General features: G+C 50.0%; 1 protein-coding gene across 1 annotated transcript in view; it reads right to left on the bottom strand.

The window, feature by feature from the left end:
• LOC144121103 (protein argonaute-2-like) overlaps positions 1-24,007 on the bottom strand; it is a 44,803-nt gene extending 20,796 nt beyond the window's left edge. The window contains exon 1 of the mRNA XM_077654055.1: positions 23,821-24,007. Coding sequence (XP_077510181.1) covers positions 23,821-24,007 — 187 coding nt within the window. The remainder of the gene's footprint in view (positions 1-23,820) is intronic.
• Positions 24,008-24,651: the final 644 nt, after the last annotated feature.

Here is a 24,651-nt window from a genome sequence, read left to right as displayed (position 1 = left end):
AAACGTGTTTCGTGAGTACGCCTCCTTGTCGGGGGCTGCTCTTAATTATTCCAAGAGTCATTACTTTTTTGTATGGTCACCTCAGAGACGTATAACGAGTACAATACCTTTGCAGTGGTGTGAGCAGATGCGCATTTTAGGAGTGACCTACGACTGTGCTGGAGTATGGGATGGTATGTGGTCTTCGGTCGTAGAGGGTATTACAGCTCGTGTGCAGAGGGCACAGACCTTTGACCTTCCTCTGCTTGAGAGGCGCTACCTGGTTCAGTCGGTCGTGCTGGGTGCCTTTTGGTATCTTTGCCACATTGTTAAACCACCCCTGCGCGTCATAAGGCGGGTGCAGACTACAGTTTTTTCTTTTTTTTGGTCAGGCGGAACCGAGCTTGTGGCTCGTGCTGTTCTTGGACAACCACGTGAGAGAGGTGGTTTTGCCTTCCCAATGTTGACCATCACGTCCTCACTGTTAGCATTGAAGTGCATGTTGCGTATCCTGCTGGGGGACGCGTCTCCGGCGCGAACCCTGGCGCGGTACTTTTTGGGCCCTTCCTTGCGCTTTTTGGATCCCTCGGCCCCAGTTAATCATGGTCCTCAATCAGAGAAGCCTACCGCTATATATACTACGGCAGTGGCCTTTTTCAGGCATGCAAGCGCAGTAGCACCTGACGTCAACATCCTTACAGACCGTGTCGTGAATATTATGGGCTCGCTGTTGTTGCCTGTTGTGCCGGCGGCTCGCCGCTCACCGATGCGCCGCGTTCAATGGGCGCGCATAACATCGACGCCTCTCCCAGACCATCTACGTGACTTTGTGTGGAAACTTGGTTGGGTAGTGCTGCCTACTTGTGATCGGCTGGAGCGGTGGGACGTTTTACGCTCCAGTACCTGTCCGAATTGCCCGCTTCCGGAATCTAATCGCCATGCTACAGTCACCTGCATGGTAGCACGTGTCTTTTGGCGCGCCGTTCATGCGGGATTCCGTGGGCAGGGCATTTCGAGCTTTGTCTCCCGCGGCCGCTTCCCCAGCGGCCGTTTTGCTCGCCTGTTAATTTTTGCAGGTCTTTTTAGTTTATGGCGCAATCGATGCACCGCGGTCGCTGGTGGCTTTCGACGCCGAGCTGTGTGGCCAATACTTGGCCGTCTTAGAAGGGAGCTGATCAGTTTCTTGTCAGAGGAACTCTTTTTCTTGGGAGAGGAAGAGTTTCTCCGGCAGTGGTCATGCCCATTCATTTCTGTTAACAATGAACGTCTTGTTCTGGTCTTTAGACCAAACTGGCGCTAGGGTCTTCTTCTTTATTCCCCCCCCCCCTTTTTTTTCCGTGTCAGATTTTTCCGGTATCACTCACTGTTAATAATCATGCCACGCCGCTTTAAATCGCACACAACAAATTCCTGTTAGTTATTCAAAGATGTTTTGGCACTCTAATTGGCTCGCCTTACATGCTGAGCGTCATGTCAACTTGTGAATGTCAAATGTATCCGGTAACCTTGGCATGTGTACATATGTAAATAAAATTTTTTCTAAGGGGAGAAGTAATATGTAAACTATATACACAATAAGAATTGTGTCCAGGTTGTGCGCGTGATTAGTTCATTTTAGAGGAATTAAATGACACACGCGCATATCACTGTGTTGGTTACAACTGGAGTGGGGCGTCCAGTTATTAATCGTTCAAGGTAGAACTTGCGGAGCGTTCGGTCACTGCGTGTAACTACCTGACGGAGAACAGACGGGACGTCAAGCCCGTGTGTTCGAGGAATGCACAGAGGCTCACCAAAGTTCGCTCACGAGTGCGCGCACTGCCCTGCGGCCACAATAGCGTCTTGATGGAGTCAGGTAGTATGCCCTGCGCCCTATAGGCCGCGAGCATATCGCGACGAGCATCGGCGAACGCGGCACAGAGAAGGAGCAGGTGTTCTAGTGTTAGCGCCGCATCCGTCACACACATCACTCGTCGCGATTCTGTGATGCACCCGTCGTTCCCCGGGCCACTCGCAGCCAATGCGCGCGCGGAGGATCATTGCACGTTGTGACCGTGTAAGTGCGCGACAGCCGGTGACACTGTCGACGCGCTCACCTCCCGCGATGCGTGGGTCGGGGTGCTGCTTTCGGAGATGGTCGTGGATGGCCGCACGCACGTCCTCCAGCGCAAGGGGCAGATCGCTGGCAGGTAGTTGGTGTGCAGCGGTCGCGAGGTCGTCAGCTTCTTCGTTGCCGGCGATGCCGCAGTGACCGGGCACCCACTGTGCACGCACAACACAACCTCTCTGCGCGAGGCGCTCGATGCGCAAGCGAATTTTGTCGCACTACTAGGGTACCGCGGCCGTTAGATTGCAGGCGGCTGAGGGCGGCGCGGGAGTCGCACAGCAGAGCACTCCTGGGCGGCGGAGGGCCGATGGTGAGCAGCAGGTCCAGCCCGAGCCGGATCCCCATCAACTCCGCCGTGGTGGAGGAGCCCAGGAAGGCGGCGTGTTGCTGGCTGTGCAGTCGCAGGGCGGAGATGGTGGCCGCAGCAGCAAGGGAGCAGCTGTCGTGAGCCACTGAGCCGTCGGTGTACACGAGGAGATGGTCCTGGAGCTCCTCGTGTATGACGTCTCTGGCCAGCTGCTGCAAAGCACAGAGGGGTGTGCTCCGCTTTCCCGATATGCCAACGATCTCTCGCTGTACCTCCGAGGCAGCAGGCCAGGGCGCGCAGGAGCCGTAGGGGGGGTGGGCCTTGGGTCAATTGCTCATACTCGAGCAGCGCCGCGCCCATTCGTGAGCGCGGGTGCGAGCGCAAACACTGCAGCAGCGAGCCTCCGTCCGGTGCGCGGTGAAGCCAGGCGACACTGAAATATTTTTTGGGGGGGAAAAGAAATGGCGCAGTATCTGTCTCACATATCCGCGGTCCCCTGAACCGCGCCGTAAGGGAAGGGATAAAACATGGACTAAGCGAATCATCGAAGAAAGAGGTGCCGCAGTGGAGGGCTCCGGAATAACTTGGACCAACTGGGGATCTCTAACGTGCACTGACATCGCACAGCACACGGGCGCCAATCTCAGAGTTTATGTCCTGTCGTTGCGGTGGCCATTGCTCTCAAAGGAGGCCCCGATGCGCGATTCGCGGTCACAACCTTAGCACTCGCTCGATAAAGAGAAGCCGCCACACTTTGACGTCCCCCTGAGTGCGAGACGACAAAAAAAATCAAGTCGGCGACGCTAGCCCAGGCTTAGCTCAGTCGGAATAACTATTACGCGTCTCGCTGGCGACCTCCGACATCGGCGTTTGGTGGTATTGTAAGATTATCGCAGACATCCATGTCTGAGGATATATATTCCCTAAGGTTTCCATGTTGTTGCGATTACAGGATAATAGAGGAAAGTGCACGGGCCTGCCGACGGGCTCCAGCTATGCCTAACCACTGCCGCGTGCAAACAAAGGGCAGTTCAGAGTGCTGTCAGGGAAACTACTGAGAGGAAAATGGTGCGCTGCATCAACTGCGTCCCCAGAAGCGTCAGCGGCTGCATCTGCAAAAGATCCTCCTTTTCATCCTTGCTCTTCAATGCCGGAAACAGCTGTGGCGTAGGGCGTTTGGAACACTGTAGTGCTGCGTTTGTATCTAGTGTATCGGCGCCCCTTGGATTGTTACGCTGTTCAATCGAGTAACTGTACTTATTTCAGACACCTCAGGGGCTGTTTATATCGAAAAACGCCCGTGTGCTGCACAACATGAGTCCTCGTTGAACAACGCCAACCGATCGAAATTTCTGCGTAGCCGTCAATTACGCTGCCTCTTTTGCACTTCTTTATTTTTCGCTTCCTCTTTCGTTCCTTCGCTTACAGCGCGGAGAAGCCACGGAGGAGTGTGTTATCTAACCGTTCCCTTTCCCAGCCTACGCTAACTATACCGACACCCTGCCTGTTCAGAATAGTATAGCGGGGTTATGCGGCCACAGAAGTTACAATCTCCGAGGCACCGTTTGCCAGGGCCACGGGTCACTTTATCGCTCAAGGACATGTGGATGTTCCCTGGTCTGCAACTTTCCTGTTATCCAATATTGCTCCGACAGCAACACCGTTTGCGCAAAGGATAGCCCTCCACAAATCTACAGCTGAAAACACCCACCACACATGCGATCCAGAGAAAAACCAAGAGGGAACAGCACGGCATTCGAAGCTAGGGATGACGGGTAGAATTGAATCTGAACAGTGTTGCGGCTACTGCGAGAGATTCGAAGAAACGCACAGTTGAAAGTGGCGCACTGTAGGTTTAACGAACCGGATGACGGGAGACCTCTCGGGAGCGGACGCCCCCGCCGAGGCGCCTCGCCGTACGCGGAGATTACAAACTTTCATCGCGGGCTAAGTTGCACGTATCCCGCTCTTCACCCCGACCTGGACAGGGCGCAAGCCACACTCAGACGCCTACAAACAAAGGCCATTCTTGGCCCCTACCGATTACGTTTAATCACCAACGGTGAATATGACCCTGCATGCCCGCACTGTGGCGACGGGACGCATGCCACACAAGACCATATATTATGGGAATGCGCTAGCAACCCCGCTCCGACGACACTCTTGCCTGCCTCCTCGGCGGATGAATGGGACAAACACTCGACCAGTTCAGGAAAAACAACGCAGCTGGCCCTCATCACGCGAGCTCAAGAGGTCGCCCTCGGCTTGCTGCCACCCTGGGCTCGCGCCTGCCCCAACTAATCCCTTCCATTTTGTGGCAATAAAGTTGTAACCACCACCTTATTGTAGTAGAACCCACGCTTCCAACGGTACCAACGCTTCTAGTTTCGAATGGACGCTGGATTGAAAGCGGGTTGTTCCACCGAGAAGTGAGATGATTCCTGAATAATAATTGCGTTTTTTTTTGAGGGGGGAGGAAATTGTGCATTATCTGTCGCTTATATTGTTGGAAAAATGAACTGCGCCGTACGGGAAGGGATAAGGGAGGGAGTGAAAGATGAAAGGAAGAAAGAGGTGCCGTAGTGGAGGGCTCCGGAATAATTTCGACCACCTGCGGATCATTAACGTGCACTGACATCGCATAGCGCACGGGCGCCTTAGCGTTTTTCCTCCATAAAAACGATTACTTCACCATTTCCTTTGTGGTGGTAGTGGTTTTTTATCAAATAATATAAAAACGAAGGAACAGATTTTTGCCAGCCCCGGCATCTGCCATCGATACTGAAGCACCTGAGCTGTGGCGGCGGAAATAATGGATAGCAGGCCGAATTGAAAAATGAAATGAAAGAGGTGAGGGGAGAGGAAGAGAGTATAGGGGGACCGTTTCCTATCGTCAAAAACAATTTTTCATAGCGGCATAGGGTCTCAGCACCTTGCGAACTACACGACATTCGAACAGGAACCGTCTGGAAGGGTGTTGCGGCAGCACAATGCTGCGCCATTGGAGTTCCACCCTTATGTAGCGTTCCTAACGTCAAAATTAAAGCAAGAAATCAACACTGCGGCAATGATGCTCCACCATAATCTATTGTTCCTAACATTTAAAACTAAAGAAAACTTCGTCACATGGCGCTTCCTTGAAGCTGGCTTTGCTGTGGTAGGCAGGAGTGTTGGATCAAGCTTCATCTCTTTCCCGAAAACGAGCGGCCGAGACTGCGAGCTAATTTCGACCACCTGCGGATCTCTACGTGCACTGACATTGCATAGCACACGGGCGATTTAGCGTTTTTCCTCCAGTGTGCTTTTTCGATGTCAGTGCCCGTTGAAGATCCCCCGGTGGTCGAAATTATTCTGGAGCCCTCCACTGCTCTCTGTGCTCATCTCTGTGCTGATAATAATAATTTGTTTTGGGGGAAAGGAAATGGCGCAGTATCTGTCTCATATATCGTTGGACACCTGAACCGCGCCGTAAAAGAAGGAATAAACGAGAGAGTGAAAGGAGAAAGGAAGAAAGAGGTGCCGCAGTGGAGGGCTCCGGAATAATTTCGACCACCTGGGGATCATTAACGTACACTAACATCGCACAGCACACGGGCGCCTTAGCGTTTCTCCTTCATAAAAACGATTACTTCGCCGTTTCCTTTCTGGTAGTAGCCGTTTTTTTATTACAATAATAGTAAAAAGGAATTAAAAGATTTTTGCTAGCCCCGACATCTGCCATCGACGCTGAAGCACCTTAGCTGAGGCTGCGGAAATAAAGGATATTTGGAGGAATTGAAAAATGAAATGAAAAAGGTGAGGGGAGAGGAAGAGAGGATAGGGGGACGGTTTCCAGTCTAAAATTTTGGATTGAATTGGAAAACGTTTATTATCGTCTTGAGTTATAAATCGGTTTGTTGATCTTGTTAGGTGGCCGTCAGTGGAGGCTGGCGGCGACCTCTTCGGCTCTCGTCACCACCTGTACTTGGGTTTCCAGGTTAGAGCTGAGCAACAAGGTCTCCCACGGGCCCGGGAGCGCGAGCCTCTTGAGCGATATTGGTTGGGGATCTCTCGGACAGTCCCAGAAAATGTGGTCTACGGTGGCTTTGTCGCCGCATTTGCTTCACTCCGACTTATATCTATCCAGGTACACATGGCTTAGGACAGCTGGATTAGGGAGAGTTTTTGTTTGAAGTTGCCTCCACAGTACCTCCTGTTCTTTGTTTAGGCTTTTATGCGGAGCAGGGAAGGTTAGCCTTTCTAGTCTATAATGCTGAGTAATCTCATGGAAAGTATTAAGACCATCTCTCGTGATTTCGACGTCCGAGTTAGCCTCCACAGCTCGGCCGATAGATTCTCGAGCTTTATCGTGGGCTGCCTCGTTCCCCGGGTTTGACGAGTGAGCCGGTACCCAAACCAATCACACGTCTGTCCTGTCTTCCGGGTAATTCCTGAGAATTCCCAAGGAGATGGGAGATATTCTGCCCTTGGCGAAAATGCCAATGGCTGCTTTTGAATCCCTGACAATCACTTCTGCTCGCGGGTTTGTCAACGTCAAGGTGATTGCCGCTTCTCCGGCTATTTCTGAAGAACATTTTTCATAGCGCCATAGCACTATTCGAACAGAAGCGGTCTGTAAGGTTGTTGTGGCAGCCCAATGCTGCGCCATTGGAGTTCCACCCTTATGTAGCGTTCCTAATGTCAAACATAAAGCAAGAAATCAACGCTGCGGACAGGAGTCCCACCATAATCTATAGTTCCTAACATTTTTAAAAAATAAAGAAAAAGTTGCCCCGTGGCGCTTCCTTGAAGGCGGCGTTGCTGTGGTCGGTAGCAGTATTGGACCCAGCGTCGCCTCTTTCCCGAACACGAGGTAACGCCCGTGTGCTGTGAAATTTCATTGCTCGTTAAAGATCACCAGTTGGCCGAAATTATTCCTGGAGGCTGCGTTTTTATGGAGGAAAAACGCTAAGGCGTCCGTGTGCTGTGCGATGTCAGTGCACGTTAAAGATCCCCACGTGGTCGAAATTATTCCGGAGCCCTCCACTACGGCACCTATTCTCCCTTTTTTCTTTCACGCCCTCCTTTACCCTTCCCTTACGGCGCGGTTCAGGTGTCCAACGATACATGAGACAGATACTGCGCCATTTTCCTTTCCCCCCAAAAACCAATTATTATTATTATTAAATTATTCCGGAGCCCTCCACTACGGGCTTTCTTTCTTGCTTTCTTTTCTCAGTCCCTCCTTTATCCCTTCGCTTAAGGAGCGGTTCAGGTTTCCGCCGAGATTTGATACATACTGCACCATTTCCTTTCCCCAGCAGCCAATTTTCAATTTTAATGGATTGGATTGGATTCTAAAACATTTACCCGCCGCGGTGGCTAAGTAGTTAGGGAGCTTGGCTACCGATCCGGAGTTCCCGGGTTCCTTCCCGACCGCGGCGGCTGCGTTTTTATGGAGGCAAAACGCTGAGGCGCCCGTGTGCTGTGCGATGTCAGTGCACGTTAAAGATCCCCAGGTGGTCTAAATTAATCCTGAGCCCTCCACTACGGCACCTCTCTCTTCCTTTCTACTTTCACTCCCTCCTTTATCCCCTCTCTTACGGCGATGTTCGGATGTCCGCCGATATATGAGACAGATACTGCGCCATTTCATTTCTCCAAAAACCAATTATTATTATTATTATCATTATTATTATTATTATTTTATTATTATTATTATTATTATTATTATTATTATTATTATTATTATTATTATTATTATTATTATTATTATTATTATTATTATTATTATTATTATTATTATTATTATTATTATTATTATTATTATTATTATTATTATGTAAAACATTTATTGCGTCGAGGGCAGATTGCAGGAGACACATACTAGATGGCCGCTAGCCCATGGCTGGCGGCGACCTCATTGACCCGCTCGATTGCCCGTACTTGAATCTTGGGATCCGAGCTGACCAGCACGGCGTCCCACCGCTCGGGAGATTTAACTGTATCAACTCCGCCTGAGGCGAATTATTTGCGCAGTTTCACAGAATGTGGTCGTATGTGGTCCTTTCACCATATTTATGGCAGTTTGGGTCGTACTGGCCAGGGTCCTTGAGGGAAAGCACTGCCGGATTCTGAAGGGAGCGTGTTTGCAGTCGGCGCCAGGTAACTTCCTGCGCTTTTGTTGAAGATCTGTGGGGAGGGGGATATGCGCGCCTCTCCAGCCTAAAGTGATGGGTTTTGTCATGAAATGAGATCAACCCGTTCCTCGTGAAATTCTGGTCGTAGGGCGTCCTCACTGCCCGAATGCGATAGCCCACCCTCTTCGATGACATTATTGCAACCTCCCTCGGCGGAGGAATGGGACAAGCTCTTGGCCAGTTCAAGAAAACAACGCAGCTGGCCATCATCACGCGAACTCGAGAGGCCGCCCCCGAGTGGAGGTCACACTGCCTCGCACCATCCCCAAATAATCCAGGCTTCCATTTTGTGGCAATAAAGTTGTAACCACCACCTTATTGGGGCAGAACGCTACGGCGGTGCCAGCGCTTCTATTTTCGAACGGGCGCTGGTTTGAAAGCGGGTTGCTCCGCCGATAAGTGAGACCATTACTTCGCCGTTTTATTTCTTGAAAACCAATTTTTCGTAGCCCAGCGCTACGGCATCATGTCTCATACTTTGCGAACTACACGACATTCGAAAAGAAGTGATTTTGAAGACTGTGGCGGAAGCACAACGCTGCCCTAACGGAGTTTCGTAGTCATCTAGCGTTTCTAACATAAAAAAAACAAATAAAACGTTGTTTGGTTTGTTTTAAGGTGTTCAACGTCCCGAAACAACTGAGACTATAAGGGACGCCACAGTGAACGGCCTTTGGCAAAAGTATCCAAGAAACTCAGTTTGTTTCTAACACGTGTGGTGGAGCACTTGTCACGTCCTTTCAGCTCTAATTTAGTGCAATGACGACCCTATTCTCACCTTTTGCGGACTTTTTTCGTCTGGTGGTACCCTAAGAGCTTCAATATAACGCTGAAAAGCAAACCCCTTTCCTTAGTTATACACCTCTGGCTAAGAAGACATGTCTGCAGCGAAGCTCTTTGCTCGGCCTGTGTGTGCGTGTGTGTGTGTGTGTGTGTGTGTGTGTGTGTGTGTTCTATCCTCCTCTCTTTGTCTCTCTCGCTCGCTCTTGATCCAGCTCTGGACAGCGTAACTATAGGCTAGCTCCGTGGTTTAATCTCCCTTCCTGATCCTCCTCCATTCCAGTTACATTATACTTATTGCACTGGCAAGTAAGTATAGCCTTCAGTACACCATGAAATGCATTCTGAGCACAGAGATGATGTCAACGCCGCGGTGGCTCAGTGGTTATGGCGCCAGAAAACTGATCCGGAGTTCCCGGTTTCGAACCCGACCGCGACGGGTGCGTTTTTATTGATGAAACACGCTAAGGCGCCCGTGTGCTGTGCGATCTCAGTGCATGTTAAAGATCCCCAAGAAGTCAAAATTATTCCGGAGTCCTCCACCACGGCACCTCTTTCTTCCTCTCTTCTTTGAATCCCTCCTTTATCCCTTCCCTTACGGCGCGGTTCAGGTGTCCAAAGATATATGAGACAGATACTGCGCCATTTCCTTTCGCCCAAAACCAATTATTATTATTAGCACAGAGATGAGCACAGAGAGTAGTGGAGGGCTCCGGAATAATTTCGGCCACCGGCGGATCTTCAACGGGCACTGACACCGCACAGCACACTGGAGTAAATACGCTAAAGCGCCCGTGTTCTGTGCAATGTCAGTGCACGTTAAAGATCCCCTGGTGGTCGAAATTATTCCGGAGCCCTCCACTACGGAACCTATTTTTTCCTTTCTTCTTTCACTCCCTTCCTTATCCCTTTCTTTAAGGCGTGGTTCAGTTGTTCAACGACATATGAGAGAGATGCTGCGCCATTTCCTTCCCCCAAAACCAATTATTATTATTATTATTATTATTATTATTATTATTATTATTATTATTATTATTATTATTATTATTATTATTATTATTATTATTATTATTATTATTATTATTATTATTATTATCGCAGAGATTCTCAAGAATACCTGTAGAGTCAAAAATGGCGTTGCGGTAGATCGCACAACGTACACGAAACATCGTATTTTTCTTGGCTGGATACTGGCCGAGAAAACGAGGATTCAGTAGGAAGAACTAGACTCCTTGAGACAACGCACCTGGCAATACGCTGGTAATTTTCATGCACGGCTGGTACCAAACCTTTGGTCACATTAAAGGACCCCAGGTGGTCGAAATTTTCTCAGCCCTTCACTGTGGCGTCTCTCATAACCTTAGTTACTTTGGCACGTTAAAAACACCCATAAAAAACCATACCTTTGCTCACAATAAATTATAAAAGGACTGAAAGACGTACAAGTGAGATAGTTTCATCTGTCCTCTCGGCAGCACCGAAGCGCAGCTGTGTTTAAGGAGCTGGCTCGATCGCTTCGGCCAAGCACTAGCCAAGCCTAGTACGGAGTTCATATTTCCCGACGTCCCCTAGGTGCATGTTATCAGACGTCAGCGTCTCTTTTCTCTTACGGTAGTGATACTGAGAAGCTCCGTGATTTCGGCTGCTGGCTGTGTCTTGGAAGCAGGCAAACCCTCTCTGCACATAGGCAGGCCTGCGCCAGGATGGCGGGTCGTGCTTCTGGGAGGGCCAGACGGCCGACGGAGAGGCTGTCTTGGTCTCCCGGCTGAGGGCGCTATTCCTCCGGCGCCAAGCAACGTACCCGAACTGTGCGCATGGGGCGACGCGGCCAACGCGGTAGACAGGCGGACGAGGATTCCGTACGACACCCGCAGGAGTCCCGGAGGGAGTAGCGGCGGGCGGATCTGGTATGCCACGGCGTTCTTTTTATTATTAATGCGAAAGCATTAGATGGTTATGTGGCGTGTTTCGTGTCAGCAAAACATTATCCGCACGATTACGTCGTTCTGTGAACATGGATCTGCAAAAGTTTGGTAATGTTAGAGAGTAAGTGATGAGATCTTGCTGTGGAAAACATTTGGTTGACGAATTGTGATTAGTTAATTAGCTACACTTCGACGACGCGATAGACACGTACGGATGCCGACATAGCACCTGGGCGAGGAAAGTAAATTAAAGTAAAAAATAAAACAGAATAAGAACAGCAAAAATAAAAATATTTTAAAATAAAATAAAATAAAAGGAAAAATAAAAAGGAAAATAAAAACGGCCGTGGCTTAGCTTGGTTACGCCTGGTGATTGCGAAGCAATAGCGTGTCATTCTCGGATAAGCTGGTAGTGTGGCTGGTGGTAGTCTTGGGTTACGCTAGTGTTACGGCTTACAGAGAATCATCTAAGAGGAAGTCATCCGTCGAATTCGTGTATGCCGACAAGCATTTCCCTCACCAGCGTGCCCATTACAATATCTTCCAGTATCGATTGGCCGACGGTGCGGTAACACTCCATTTTCTCCCCGTAGTAAGATATGCCCACTCGGTGCTTGCAGTAGCTTTCGTTAAAGTACGGTAGCGTTACGCCGTAATAAATGTTGGGGTTATTGTCCCCGTCCAAAATGCGATACAGTTTCTTCTTCTTCTTCTCCTCAAGTAATATGGCACATACCCACGTGGGGGGATTGGCCAAGGTATAGAGTAGAATGCCAATGAAGCATTTGCGCGGGGAAGAAAACGTCACAAGACTGAATCAAGATTAAAAAAATTGGAAAAATAAAATGAATTCAAGAGGTATGAGTCATCCGGAATAGAATCAATCTAGCCTTTTTTGGACATGCGAAAGAATTTTGTATATAGCTAACAAGATAATCGATTAGTTGCACTTATGTAATCGTGAAGGTAGCCGCATACACTGCTTAACGGGAATCCCTTGGCACTCGCACCGAACGATAGAAGAACTGTAAGAGACAGAGGCAGTCCTAGTCTCGAGAGAGGAACCTCCAGATATTGCTTTCTCTGAACCGCGAACCGCCGGCAAGAGAGGAGAAAGTGATCGATTGATTCAACTTGCCCGCATGATACACAAAGGTTTGTCGCAGCGAACCCGCACCTGCATTAATACAAGTTTAAGTGAGGGATTCGACATCGCAGGAGCGTCATGGACACTTCACAAAGCCTTGACTTACACCATCGGATATTCCATGGGTACTTTAGGTGCTGAAAGTCCACGGTATTGAGCAACGGATCACTCAAAGTGGCTGAAATATGTTAGAACCGCTGGAAACGTGAAGCTGCTAACAGAATGAGGTGAGGGACGGGATATATTACAGGTGCGCTGAGAGCTGACCTTGCCAATAAATCAGGCACCTCGTTAAAATAGACGCCTGAATGTCCAGGTACCCAGACCAAACGGATCTCGCGCACTGTGCTCGGAACAAAAAACCTAAGTGAACGAGTCAAGAAAGATTTTTCCTAATTTTGGAGAGAGACAATAACTGAAAGGCAGTCTGCAAGAATAAGAACCCGTGCGACATGTCTGAGAATTTTGAGAAGAGCCAAACCAATGGCCAAAAACTCTGCGAAGAATATAGGAGTATAATCAGGGATACAAACGGAGTAGCTCCAAGCTAGATCCTGCGAATATATGCCAATCGCCGCCTTCCCACAGCTGCCGGAGGCATCAGTGGAGAGACCAGTACGATGTGGAAAATTCTGTAGGTGTTCAGAAAGAAGACCATTTAGGGTATGTGCGGGCATATGCTTCGCATGGGACGGGAAAATAAAGTCGTAATAGAAGACGGGATCAGCCTGCGTGTCAGAAACTCGTTGCAAGGAGATCAGATCAACCTGAAGCGGAGCTAACAGATTCTGCGTGAACCTAGCTTGCGGAAGCTGATAACGTGGCCAGTGATTAGTCAAAAAAGGTGTGGTTGGGATACAAAAATTGGAATACTAACGCCTGGGGCCGGGTCAAAAGACTTGAGGAAAGTACGCACTGTTAGAAGTTGGAAGCGGGAATAGAGGTTGGGGATACGGGCTTCCAGATAAAGGACAGCGTTGGAAGCTGATTTTGGGAGCCCGAGGCATAGCCGTAGGGCACGCCTTTCCAGTAAGGCTAATGGCTGCAGCTTGTAGTTCGCTCTACTAGAGAACAAGGGGCAACCAAATTCCAAAATAGGTCTCATATAAGCCTTATAGAGCAACAGTAGCGTGTCACGACGCATGCCAAACTTTTTATTGCCAACTCGGGTCAAACGGCCCAGTGCACGTTCCCCTTTAATAACATTATACTTAATATGGTGTCGCCAGTCCAAATTTTGGTCATAAGTAACACCTAGGTATTTAACCGACTCCACCTGCGAAATTGGAGTGGAGCGGTAGGCTAGCTAGATGTACATAGGAGCGTCGGGTGGAAATACCAGCACGCCACATTTGCTGACATTAAGTGATAAATTGATTTGGTCCAACCAGACTTCAAGAGCATTCAGATATGCCTGCAAATACCCGTAGAGCACATTAATATCCTTTGCTGATGCGAAAAAAGCTATATCATCTGCGTATACATGAACTGTAACGTTAGGATGAATGGGGATGTCCCGAACTAATATGTTGAAAAGCAGCGGAGAAAGAACAGAGCCTTGCGGCACACCTCTTGATTGACCATAGGTATTAGAACAAAAAGATCCGTCTGTACAGAAGAAAAATCTATCTTTTAGAAATTCACAAATCCAGGCGTAGAGGTAATGCGGTGGTTGTAGTTGAGCAAGCTTGTTAATGAGGACTGTGTGCTCCACGCTGTCATAGGCCTTCGCAACGTCAAGCGTCACCAAGGCCGAAACTTCTCTCTGGCGCAAACGAGAGCGCCCAAACGAGAGCGGCGGAGGCCACAGAACCGAAAGCAAATTCGCTACGCACCTGGAGGTCCACCAGCTGAGTCGTTTTTCTTCTTGTCTTTGCGCTTTCCTTTCCCCATTTAGATAGCGGGCCACGAACACAAATGGCAACCACCGGAACGGACGTCTTGCCAGCCTACCGAGCCACTGCAGAAAGGCAAAAAGGCTGCGTTGTTACTCTTTTATAGTGACCTGTTCCGTTCCGTGATTCGCTCATATGCTTCTCCGCGAGCTGCACGTGTTCCGTCGTCATTGGCTGCGCTTGGAGACGTCATGCGCGTGCCGGCGCTTCTGCCTCCAAGAACGCATAAAGAAAAAAAAACTATGGAACCAAAGGAAATCGTCGTACGATACCGCTTTTCCACAGCCCCTTATGGGAACGCAAAGTCCCGGCGCGTCTCGAACACGCGCGCTGTGGAAGTCGAAGACAACAAGTGGAGTGGGACTCCGCTTCGAAACTCAAGTAGTCCTAGAAGCTGCTTTGCTGAGAGGGTCTAGTTCAGAAAATACAGAGGCGCATACCAAGTTCACGGGCGTACAAAGTGAGAAAATGGGACGATGCTGCTAGCATTCATTTCCCATTTTGTCCAAGTCCGTGGTTTCAGCTCAGAGATCCACATAAATGAGCCACCAGAATGCGGCAAATAAAGAGCTGTAGCGATTTGTCAACATTTCTGGCTTTTACCTATGTCTCTATGTATTTGTTATTGCATCCGTTTAATTCATTTTATTCCCACGTGCTAGCGTGGATAAGCCCCGGAGTAAGGAGTATGTTTTACTGCCCACATGTGAGGCGACAGTCTGAAAAATCGGATTTGGGGGGGGGGGGAATGGCTCAATATCTGTCTCACATATCCGCGGAACCCTGAACCGGACCGTAAGAGTAGGTATAAAGCAGGGACTAAGAGAATGAAGGAAGAAACAGGTGCCGTAGTGGAGGGCTCCGGATCAACTCGGACAACCTGCGGATCTCTAACGTGCACTGACATCGCACAGCATACGGGCGCCAATCTCAGAGTTTATGTCGAGTCGTTGCGGTGGCCATTGCTCTCGAAGGAGGCCCCGATGCACGGTTCGCCGGTCACAACTGTACCACTCGCTCGGCAAAGAGGAGCCGCCAAACTTTGACGTCTCCCTTTGTGCGAGGCGAAAAAAAAAAACTGAAGTCGGCGACGCTAGCCCATGCTTAGCTCAGCCGGAATATCTGATACGCGTCTCGCTGGCAATCTCCAACGCCGGCGTTTGGTGGTATTGTAAGATCATCGCAGGCATCCATGTCCGAGGTTATACATTCCATAAGCTATCCATGTTGCGATCACAGGTAGAGGAATGTGCACGGGCCTGCCGACGGGCTCCAGCTATGCCTAACCACTGCCGCGTGCAAACAAAGGACAGTTCAGAGGTGTGAGGGGAACTACTGAAAGAAAAATGTGCTTTGCATCTACTGCGACCGTAGGAGCGACGGTGGTTCTGGTGGGGAGCTATCTGTAGAGTCAGTTGTGTGGCGTTTGCAAGACAGCGACAGCACGCGTCACAGCACTCATGTAAGGATGGTGCCGAGCGTGTCTTCGTGATCAGGCGTTAGGTGCCTTAGCCAGAGGACGTGGGAACAAAGCCTGACAGCGACGGCCCCGTTTCGATGTATACGCGAAATTATTTAATGAACCCTGTGTGTTCGAAGTTACTGCAGTACCCCTCTATACGACGGCTACGTTTGACTTCAACCTGTGTTTAATGCTGGCTATCAAATTCAGGCAAAGCGCCGAGTAGAATGGCAATGCAGTCGCCACGTTTCACTTGATGAGCGCGGACGGCAATTGTAGTTTAAATATTTAGCTTAAACGCTTGTCGTTACCTCGTGTTCGGGAAAGAGGCCACGCTGGGTCGAACACTGCTGCCTACCACAGCAACGCCAGCATCAAGGAAGCGCCACGTGACAAAGTTTAGCCGCCGCGGTGGCCCAGTAGTTACGGCGCTCGGCTGCTGACCCGACAGACGCGGGTTCGATCCCGGCCGTGGCGGTCGAATTTAAATGGAGGCGAAATTCTAGATGCCCGTGTACTGTGCGACGTGAGAGCACGCTAAATAACCCCAGGTGGTCGAAATTTCCGGAGCCTTCACTACGGCGTCTCTCATTGTCTGAGTTGTTTTGGGACGTTGAACCCCTCACACCAAACCAAACAACGTTTTCTTCCTTTTTTTGATGTTAGGAACGCTAGATGATCATGGAACTCCGTTACTGCAGCGTTGTGCTGCCGCCACACTCTTCATGGGCGCTTCTGATCGAATTTCGTGTAGTTCGCAAAGCGCTGAGACCCGATGCCGCAGCGCTGGGCTACGAAAAATTGGTTTTGAAGAAAGGAAACGGCGATGTAATTGTCTCGCTTCTTGGTGGAACAATCCGCTTTGCAAACCAGCACCCGCTCGATAATAGAAGCGCTGGTATCACCGTAGCGTGCTGCTACATTAAGGTGGTGGTTACACCTTTATTGCCACAGAATGGAATTGATTAGTTGGGGCTGGTGCGAGGCAGTGTGGCCTCCAGTCGGGGGCGGCCTCTTGAGCTCGCGTGACGATGGCCAGCTGCGTTGTTTTCTTGAACTGGCCAAGAGCTTGTCCCATTCCTTCGCCGAGAGAGGTGGCAAGGATGTCATCGAAGAGGGTGGGCTATCGCATTAGGGCAGTGAGCGCGCCCTCCGACCCGAATTTCACGACGGACAGGTCATCTAATTTCATGACATCACCCATCACTTTAGACTTGACAGGCGCGCTTATGCCCCTCCCCACAAATAATTAACAAGAGCACAGGAAGTTACCTGCAGCGCCGACTGCAAACACGCTCCCTTCTGAATCCGGCAGTGCTTCCCCTCAAGGACCCCCGGCCAGTAAGACCCAAACTGCCATAAATATGGTGCAAGGGCCACATATAACCACATTATGCGAAACTGCGCAAATGATCCGCTTCAAGCGGAGTTGATACAGCTCGCTACTCCCGAGCGGTGGGACGCCGTGCTGGTAAGGTCGTACCCCCCAGATCCATAAAAATTGAAAATTGCCTGTTGGGGAAAGGAAATGGCTCAGTATCTGTCTCATATATCGTTGGACACCTGAACCGCGCCGTAAGGGAAGGAATAAAGGAGGGAGTGAAAGAAGAAAGGAAGAGGAAGGTGCCATAGTGGAGGGCTCCGAAATAATTTTGACCACCTGGGGATCTTTAACGTGCACTGACATGGCACAGCACACGGGCGCCTCAGCGTTTTTCTTCCATAAAAACGCAGCCGCTGCGGTCGGGTTCGAACCCGGGAACTCCGGATCAGTAGCTTATGATTAAAATTCGAGCCGGAGCTGGAGTTTGTTGTTTCCGATCAAGCCACGTTTGTTGAATGCGTCAACCGTAATGTTAGTGTGAGAACTCCCTACAAACACAACTTCTTTACTAAAACCAGGAAGGGGATGTTTTGGGAGTGGACAAAGTGAGCTGCTTAATGCCAGTTGCCTTGTTCAATCGCAAGGATTGATTAAAAGTAGCTTCACCTTCTTCTCTATGGGCCACTTCAGGAACTTGTCAAACAAGCCTTCAATTATATACACACGAAACCAAACATAGACACGGCTAAAGCATAGCCTCGGAACTAACAGGTATCCATAGTGGTAACTAGGCCGGCCATCGTTGCCTGTGAAATAACGCAAACGATCAGACGATTTCCTGCAGAATCCATTCCAGTCATCTATGGTCCATACGTACGGGACGGATTTGCTGAGGACGTCGCTTCTGATGCTGAGAGACGCTACGGCCAGCAGTTCCAGAGATTTCGCCTCGTCCTCTACTGAAGCCGCCTGATTTTAGCTGCTGTCATCTCCGAAAGTGAAGATCCGGCATCTGCCGGCGTGCGTTCTTCACAAACGGCTTTTACGACCCTGTCCTCCAAACGCGACACGTTACGCTCACACCCCTCGCTGTTCTTCTCTTTCATGGTTCGCTGGATGTAAGCCAGCGCATCCCTGATCTCTGCGATGACTTCGCGTTGGTCTTCAGCCAACGCTGCCTCCGCTCCGGTCGTCAGCTCCGAAAACTTGGGCGGCTGTCACTGCGTCGGCAATACTGGTGCGCTGCGCTGCAAAGGCGCCACTGGTATCAGGGTGCAGACGGTCCTCGAACGAATCCATCTTCGTGCGCAGGGCAGCATTTTCTTCCAATATTTTGCCAGCGTTCCTTTGACTTCCATAAAGGCGTTCGAAAAGTTGTCCTCTGATGCTTGGTCGCGTGCGCGCGGTGGTTCACAGTCACGCGCCAGATGTTCCGCAATGTCTCGGTGTCGGACACTCTCGCTGCATTCGGGGCATCTCAACACGTGGAACTGGCAGGCGTTGGCGAAGTGCTCCAACATGGCGGATGCGACGACCTCCGCGTCGCAGCCATGCTCAGCGTTCCAGCAGCGTACCTTGCGGCCGAGGATACTGTCCCTGGTGAAGGCTGACCACACCACGTCTTCTTCCTGGAAGGGCTCCTTGTGAAAGGGGCAGTGGTTGCGTTTGGCACCGGCGCCCTCGGAGCAGGACTGGCAGAGCAGGTGTAGACAGGGTAACATGGCTGCCGATGAAGGAACGAGACCGCAGACTATGCACACTCTAGTTGGTGGGAACGGGTTCACAAAACACGTCGGCCTCCAATCGAAGCCTCTGTCGAAACCGAACACTGTCTGCAGGCTCGTGGGCGCCATCGCTGGAGGCACGCACTCAAGCGTCCTAACATGCAGCGTCACGGCCACAGTCGGCTGAGGATGCAGTCTGCGTGTGCGACTGTAATCACGTTTCCGCCGTCCTTGTCACACCACGGTATGGTGTAAAAAGAGAAAACACTAGACTGCGAAGCTTTGCGCGCGGCAGCAGACGGTCAGACGGAATCCCGGCCGGTCTGCACTGCGTTGTCAATATTTCCAAGAAGTTATATCTACCCGGTTTACCTGATGAGAAACGCGACGTTCTTCTGTTGGTCGTTTTCACCTCCTCGCTGGCCACAGCTACTCCCTAAGCAGAATTCTTTTCGTCTATCTGTCTCGAAAACGAACATGGAACAGCTGGCGACACCTGGTGTGTGCTGCGGATATCAAGACACGGCGCGAACTTGGGAATCGAAACTGCATTGAGGAGAGCAATGCTTTATCTTAGGACATTGCAACGGAAGAAGCCGCTTGTTGATGTAAATTGCGTGGACAGCGGAGTAAGCCGGTAGGATGGTAAGTTGATTACATATATATTTGTTTGAAAAGTGAGAGCTGCGAATGACCGGAAAGGTTTTCGAAATGCCACTACATTAAACGTATAGTTGTTATTCCGGCGGGTGACGCTCTAAGGGAGTTCAAAAGTGGCGTTCGGTAGGGCTGGGCCAGTAGCGTCAGTTTAGTTCCGGTGTTCCAGCGGGAACCTTGCGTGGTCCAGGCTTCGATTACAAGGCAGTACTAGAGCGCCGCCATAGTGAATTCTTCTGAAGAACTCTGTTCATTACCTCGTGCGTTTCTGACGGCTATGTCTAGGGTTAAAGCCCATCGACGATGAAAGCAACGCATCCGCTGCAGCAGTGGCGAAGTACCCCGCGCTCTTCCAATCAACGTCTCCTGAGCTAAGAGAAATTTTTCTTGCATAAGAATTTGTCCACAGTTTCATGAAACAATGCCACCATTTGTACTAGATTAGGAAACGTGTGCTCCGCGATAAAGCCTAACAAATGATTTGTGGTGGAGCTAGTCGAGGCGAAAACCGGTGCTACAAGTGTACAGTAGCGAGGCTGAGCATCCGTCTAGCATGCATGAGGTGAGAGGTTCGATCCCCAGTGTCGCTGGGTACGAAGCTGTGATACAGTGGGTACAAGCTTCACCTGGCCTGGTGCTCGGCTTAAACAGGGTGAAATGCTTGGAAAATGGGTCTTTGACCCCACCTTGAGCAAACGAAAATACCTTGTGCCATGGTCGCAGGCAACGTTACTATTAGCTCTACTCGGATGCGACTCAAGAACAAAGCGACAAATGCCCCTCAGAGGAGACCCTCCAGCCAGTGGTGTCGGCCCATTCTCCGCATGACCCTTCCCTTAGGAACTGCCAGCTTGAACTCGGAGGCGGTGGCAGAAGGATGGAAAATAAACAAGGGTAAATCAGATTAACCGCGGCGTCTTGAAAATCGGTCGACGCCATTGGCTGGACGGCCTCCCTTGACGGGCGTCTGCCGCTTCCTTCTTGAGTTGTATCCGACTATAGCTGGCGTCACTGGCGTCAGGTCCATTCAGCAAACCCTACCTTAATACCCGATCTCGGAGGCCTTGGCTTAGTATAAATGCTACTCGCCTCATGCCCTGAAGTGTGGCTCTAATTGATTGTCTTTCGTCGCTAAAATTATTTTGTACGTATGATTTGACGGTCATAGATATAATACATTGACTTCGCGTTGAGAAGACCTCTTAGTGGAGACTAGTGTTGCTGCTGTTAACAGCTGTAGAATTCCTGAATGTTTACAAATAACCGAGGTGGCGCTACAATCGCTAGCGGGCTCGCGGTAGGAAAGGGGCCGGGGGCGTCATCGTGGGGTAGACCTAAGCACCAGTTTTTCAAGGCCTGTAGGCGAGTTTTCCGTCTCTGGAAATCACAAAAGTGGTCGATGCTTTTCATGGATTCCTGCTGCCCTCCCCCCGGCCCTCCTTTCCTAATTCGCCTTTTATCAACATAGGGTCCCACCCTCATAGGGTTGACACGCTCATAGGATGTCAACCCTCTGTAAGACGGCCGCCAAGCCTATCCTTATATCTACTTGCAACCCATACGGAGACGAACACTGTTTCAGGGCTGCAGTGCAAGGACGTCCGTGACTCGAACCATGCGCTGCTATAGCGATCCGCCACCTAACACGGGACAACGGGTTTTTTAACGGCTACACTGTCACCTCTCTGTCCGCAGGTTTCTATCTGTCCGCCCGTCCTCAGCACAAGACAGCTCGAGGAAATAAAAGCTGTGCAAATAGATATGTTCGACTGGGATTCGAACCTGCACCTTTGAGGTGTCAGTGTGGGTATGCAACGCCACGCGTTGGGTCGTTTGCGCAGACGCGAGAAGACAGCGCTGCTGCCACGTTGATCTAGCTAAGCGTTAACGCTTATGCACGGGCACTTCCTCATGTAAGTGTTGCCATTCAATTAGTGCGACTGTACAACAACACCGCTGCTAAAAACGGACTAATTTCGCACAGCGAAGTACAAAGGGGATAGCAGGGATTTTTACAAAAGAGAACTTATATGAGAGATAAACTTTTCTTATGACTGCTCACTATCTTCACGAGATAACTGAACGTATTCCTTGACAGCACTGTGCATTTATATCCGTTTAAAATGCGCATGTGTTTTCTTGTGATGCGTACTCCGTAGCGTTCGAGCACCCGTTCTTCAACGCCCTCGTATGTCCTCTTGTAGTACGCAATCACACGTCGTTCTGCACTGGGGGACAGTGCCCGCGTTCTTTCGCGTGAGCGATTTTTTGTGGGTCTGGTTGGCTTGTCGGGTGCACAAAATGGCTCTAAGTGTGCTTGTGTCAACGCTAGCGTGCTGGTTCCTTGAATCCGCCTGAACGATCTCACCTCGAACGCGTGACACCATTGGGAGGTAAGTGAAATTAAAAAAAAAAAGAATGGCGCACGATTTAGCACGATTAGGCCACCTACGAATTAAGTCTGCTAGAACTTTGGTTTTCAATTCGATTTAGGTTCCAGGCTCGGTTTTCAATGTCAAGCAGGTGCCTCAGAAAAGGGTGGGCGAAATCGGACTTAGGTTCCGCCTTAAGGATATGACGCGATAGCGTTAATGGGCTGATGCCCATGTATGTGGAAATGGTCATTCTCTACTTTTCATTCATAGATCGCTAGCAGTCCTTATACCAGTGCCAGCGGAGTGGCGCAGCTGTTAAACGATGCGCCAGAGCCGTGCGATGGCAGGTGCTGCCACAGGTGAGGTTAGCGCGACCCATGTTTCTCTTCCCGAGCAAACTCAAGGTTTCGTACAGACAAGCGTCGGCGACATTTGAAATTGGGGGTTTCAGTCCTGGCGTACCAAAAAGGTGCTTGCGCCGCGACGCCGATAACAGGCGATAATTCATAGCGGACATATCGTACAGCCTACGTCATCGCTGAATGCTTACAAGCGACGTAACGTCCAAAAGAAGTGCAAATATTGTAAATGCTCGCCAAAGTTGACCAATATAAAGATTCTGGGCAGAAGTCGAACGGTACCTACTGGTAGCGTTTATCAGAATAAAAGGCTGATATATGTATCAGCGACATTTCACTGCGCTTGAAGCGAAAATATAATTTCTCTGGAGACGTACCTAACATTATGGAAATTTTGATATGATGAATCACTGCATGACTGCATATATGTACGTGCGTTCTTTCTGAATAAACAGTTGTGAGTTCACGCCTGTATTGTTCCCTTCATGTGCTGCGTTAAATTTAATTCCATCTTGGCAAAGAAACAAGTGCATAAAGATTTTTTTGCTGACAATGTTCATTGTGTTGTTGCTTGCGTGTGGATGAGATCAAAACAATGAACAGTAGGCATGCATTCCTGCAGTGGGGTAATATAGGCGTAGCACGGATTAGCCAGCAATTTTTTAATCGACCAGGGTCGGCTGCATTAATTATGATTAAGCTGGAGGATAAATGTCACATAACCTCGTACTCCCGTACAGCTTTTCTTCAGAGTTCTCTGCTTTCTGCTGCTGCCCACCCACACCTCGCCGTATTTCACTATTTCGAATGGAACGACAGCCGAAGAAGCGTGTTGGCGTAGTGCTCATGTCACAACGAGGCAAGGCTTTTCGTGGACAGAGATACGAGTCGGTAACCAGGGGCAGATTCATGTGTTACTCTTGGAAATGCTGGTCGCATTTCAACAGCGTATTTCTTGGACTTTTTTTCGTCCACATAATGGGGTCCAGCCGAGATAAGGGGGGGGGGGCTCCCTTTCCTCCCATAAATACGCCCCTGTCGGTAACCCCGAAGATGTGCCATATATACCGCCCACAATCTATACACGAATAAGTCGATAAAGGTGTAAAAACAAAGTAAGCTGTCCTCTAGCGAGCTCACATTTAGGGGCAGGGTATTTTGCCCAAGTTCCGTAGGAGATTTCAGTCACTAAATATACGGAATGCTTACTCTTAGCAACGGTAGTATATTCCTACTGCAAAGCATGGTAACTTGATGCAGTTGGCAAAGGCAGTAGGCATACAAGCGCAGCGGCGGACTGGTCGAATTGCGTTCCTTACAGTTAATTGTCTCGTGCAGTCGCTAGGATCGATGAGAACTAGCTTAACCTTCTTATCCATGGGTCAATTCAGGAATTTGTCGCACAAGCCCTCGAGTATGTAAACACGAGGCCAAACACGGTGGCCGTGAAAACATTGGCACGGAACTATAAGGTTTCCATGGTGGTAGCTAGGCTGGTCATCGCTGCTTGTGCGGAATGGCGAAGAACGTGCTTGGGAGAGAAATTCATCCCAGTCATATATGGTTCATTCGAACGGAACCTACTTGTCCAGAAAATCACCACCGATGTTCAGGGAAGCGATGACCAGCTGTTCCTCAGCTTTGGCCTCGCCGTCTACTGACGCAGCCTGTTTTCCAGCAGACGCCGCCGAAGCTAAAAATCCGGCATCTCCCAGCGTGCGATCTTCACACAAGGCTTCTACGACCTTGTCCTTCATAAACAGCGCTGTCCGCTCACACTCTGGCATGACTACCTCTTTCATGGACCTCCCGTTTCCAGCCAGTGCGTCCCTGATTTCCGATGCGACTTCGCGCCTATGTTCAGCTAATGCCGTCTCGGCCAAGGTCTTGAGCCCAAAAACCTTGTTTTGTAGAGCGTCCGTCACTGCACTGGCGATAGTAGTGGACTGAGATGCTACTGTGTTTTAAGTCTCAGGGCGCAGACACTGTTCGAATGAATCCAGCTTCATCCGCAGGGCACCATTCCCTTCCTGTATCTTTCCTAACGCTTCTTTTATTTGCATGAATACGTTGCCAAATTTATCGTCTTGTTCGCGTGCGCGGGACGATAAACAGTCGCGCTCCAGATGTTCCGCAATGTCCTGGTGCAGGACCATCTGGATACACAAGGGGAGATCATGGCGTGGTACTGGTAGGTGTTGGCGAAGTGTTCCAACATGGCGGACGCCACGCACTCGGCATCGCAGCCGTGCTCAGAGTTCCAGCGGCGTACCTTTCGGCCGAGAACGTTGCCCCTGCTGATGGTTGTCCACGCCATGTCTTCCTCCTGGAAAGGCTCTTTGTCCAGTGGGCAGTGGCTGCGCTTAGCAGCGGCGCCGTCGTAGCAGGGCTGGCATACGGAGTGACGCCAACTCTGCCGCCAAAGCAGTGA

Source organism: Amblyomma americanum, chromosome 1 (genome assembly GCF_052857255.1).
Source record: "Amblyomma americanum isolate KBUSLIRL-KWMA chromosome 1, ASM5285725v1, whole genome shotgun sequence".
Lineage (NCBI taxonomy): Eukaryota > Metazoa > Arthropoda > Arachnida > Ixodida > Ixodidae > Amblyomma > Amblyomma americanum.
Note: the sequence above shows the minus strand (reverse complement) of the source record. Positions and strands in the feature narration are given on the sequence as shown.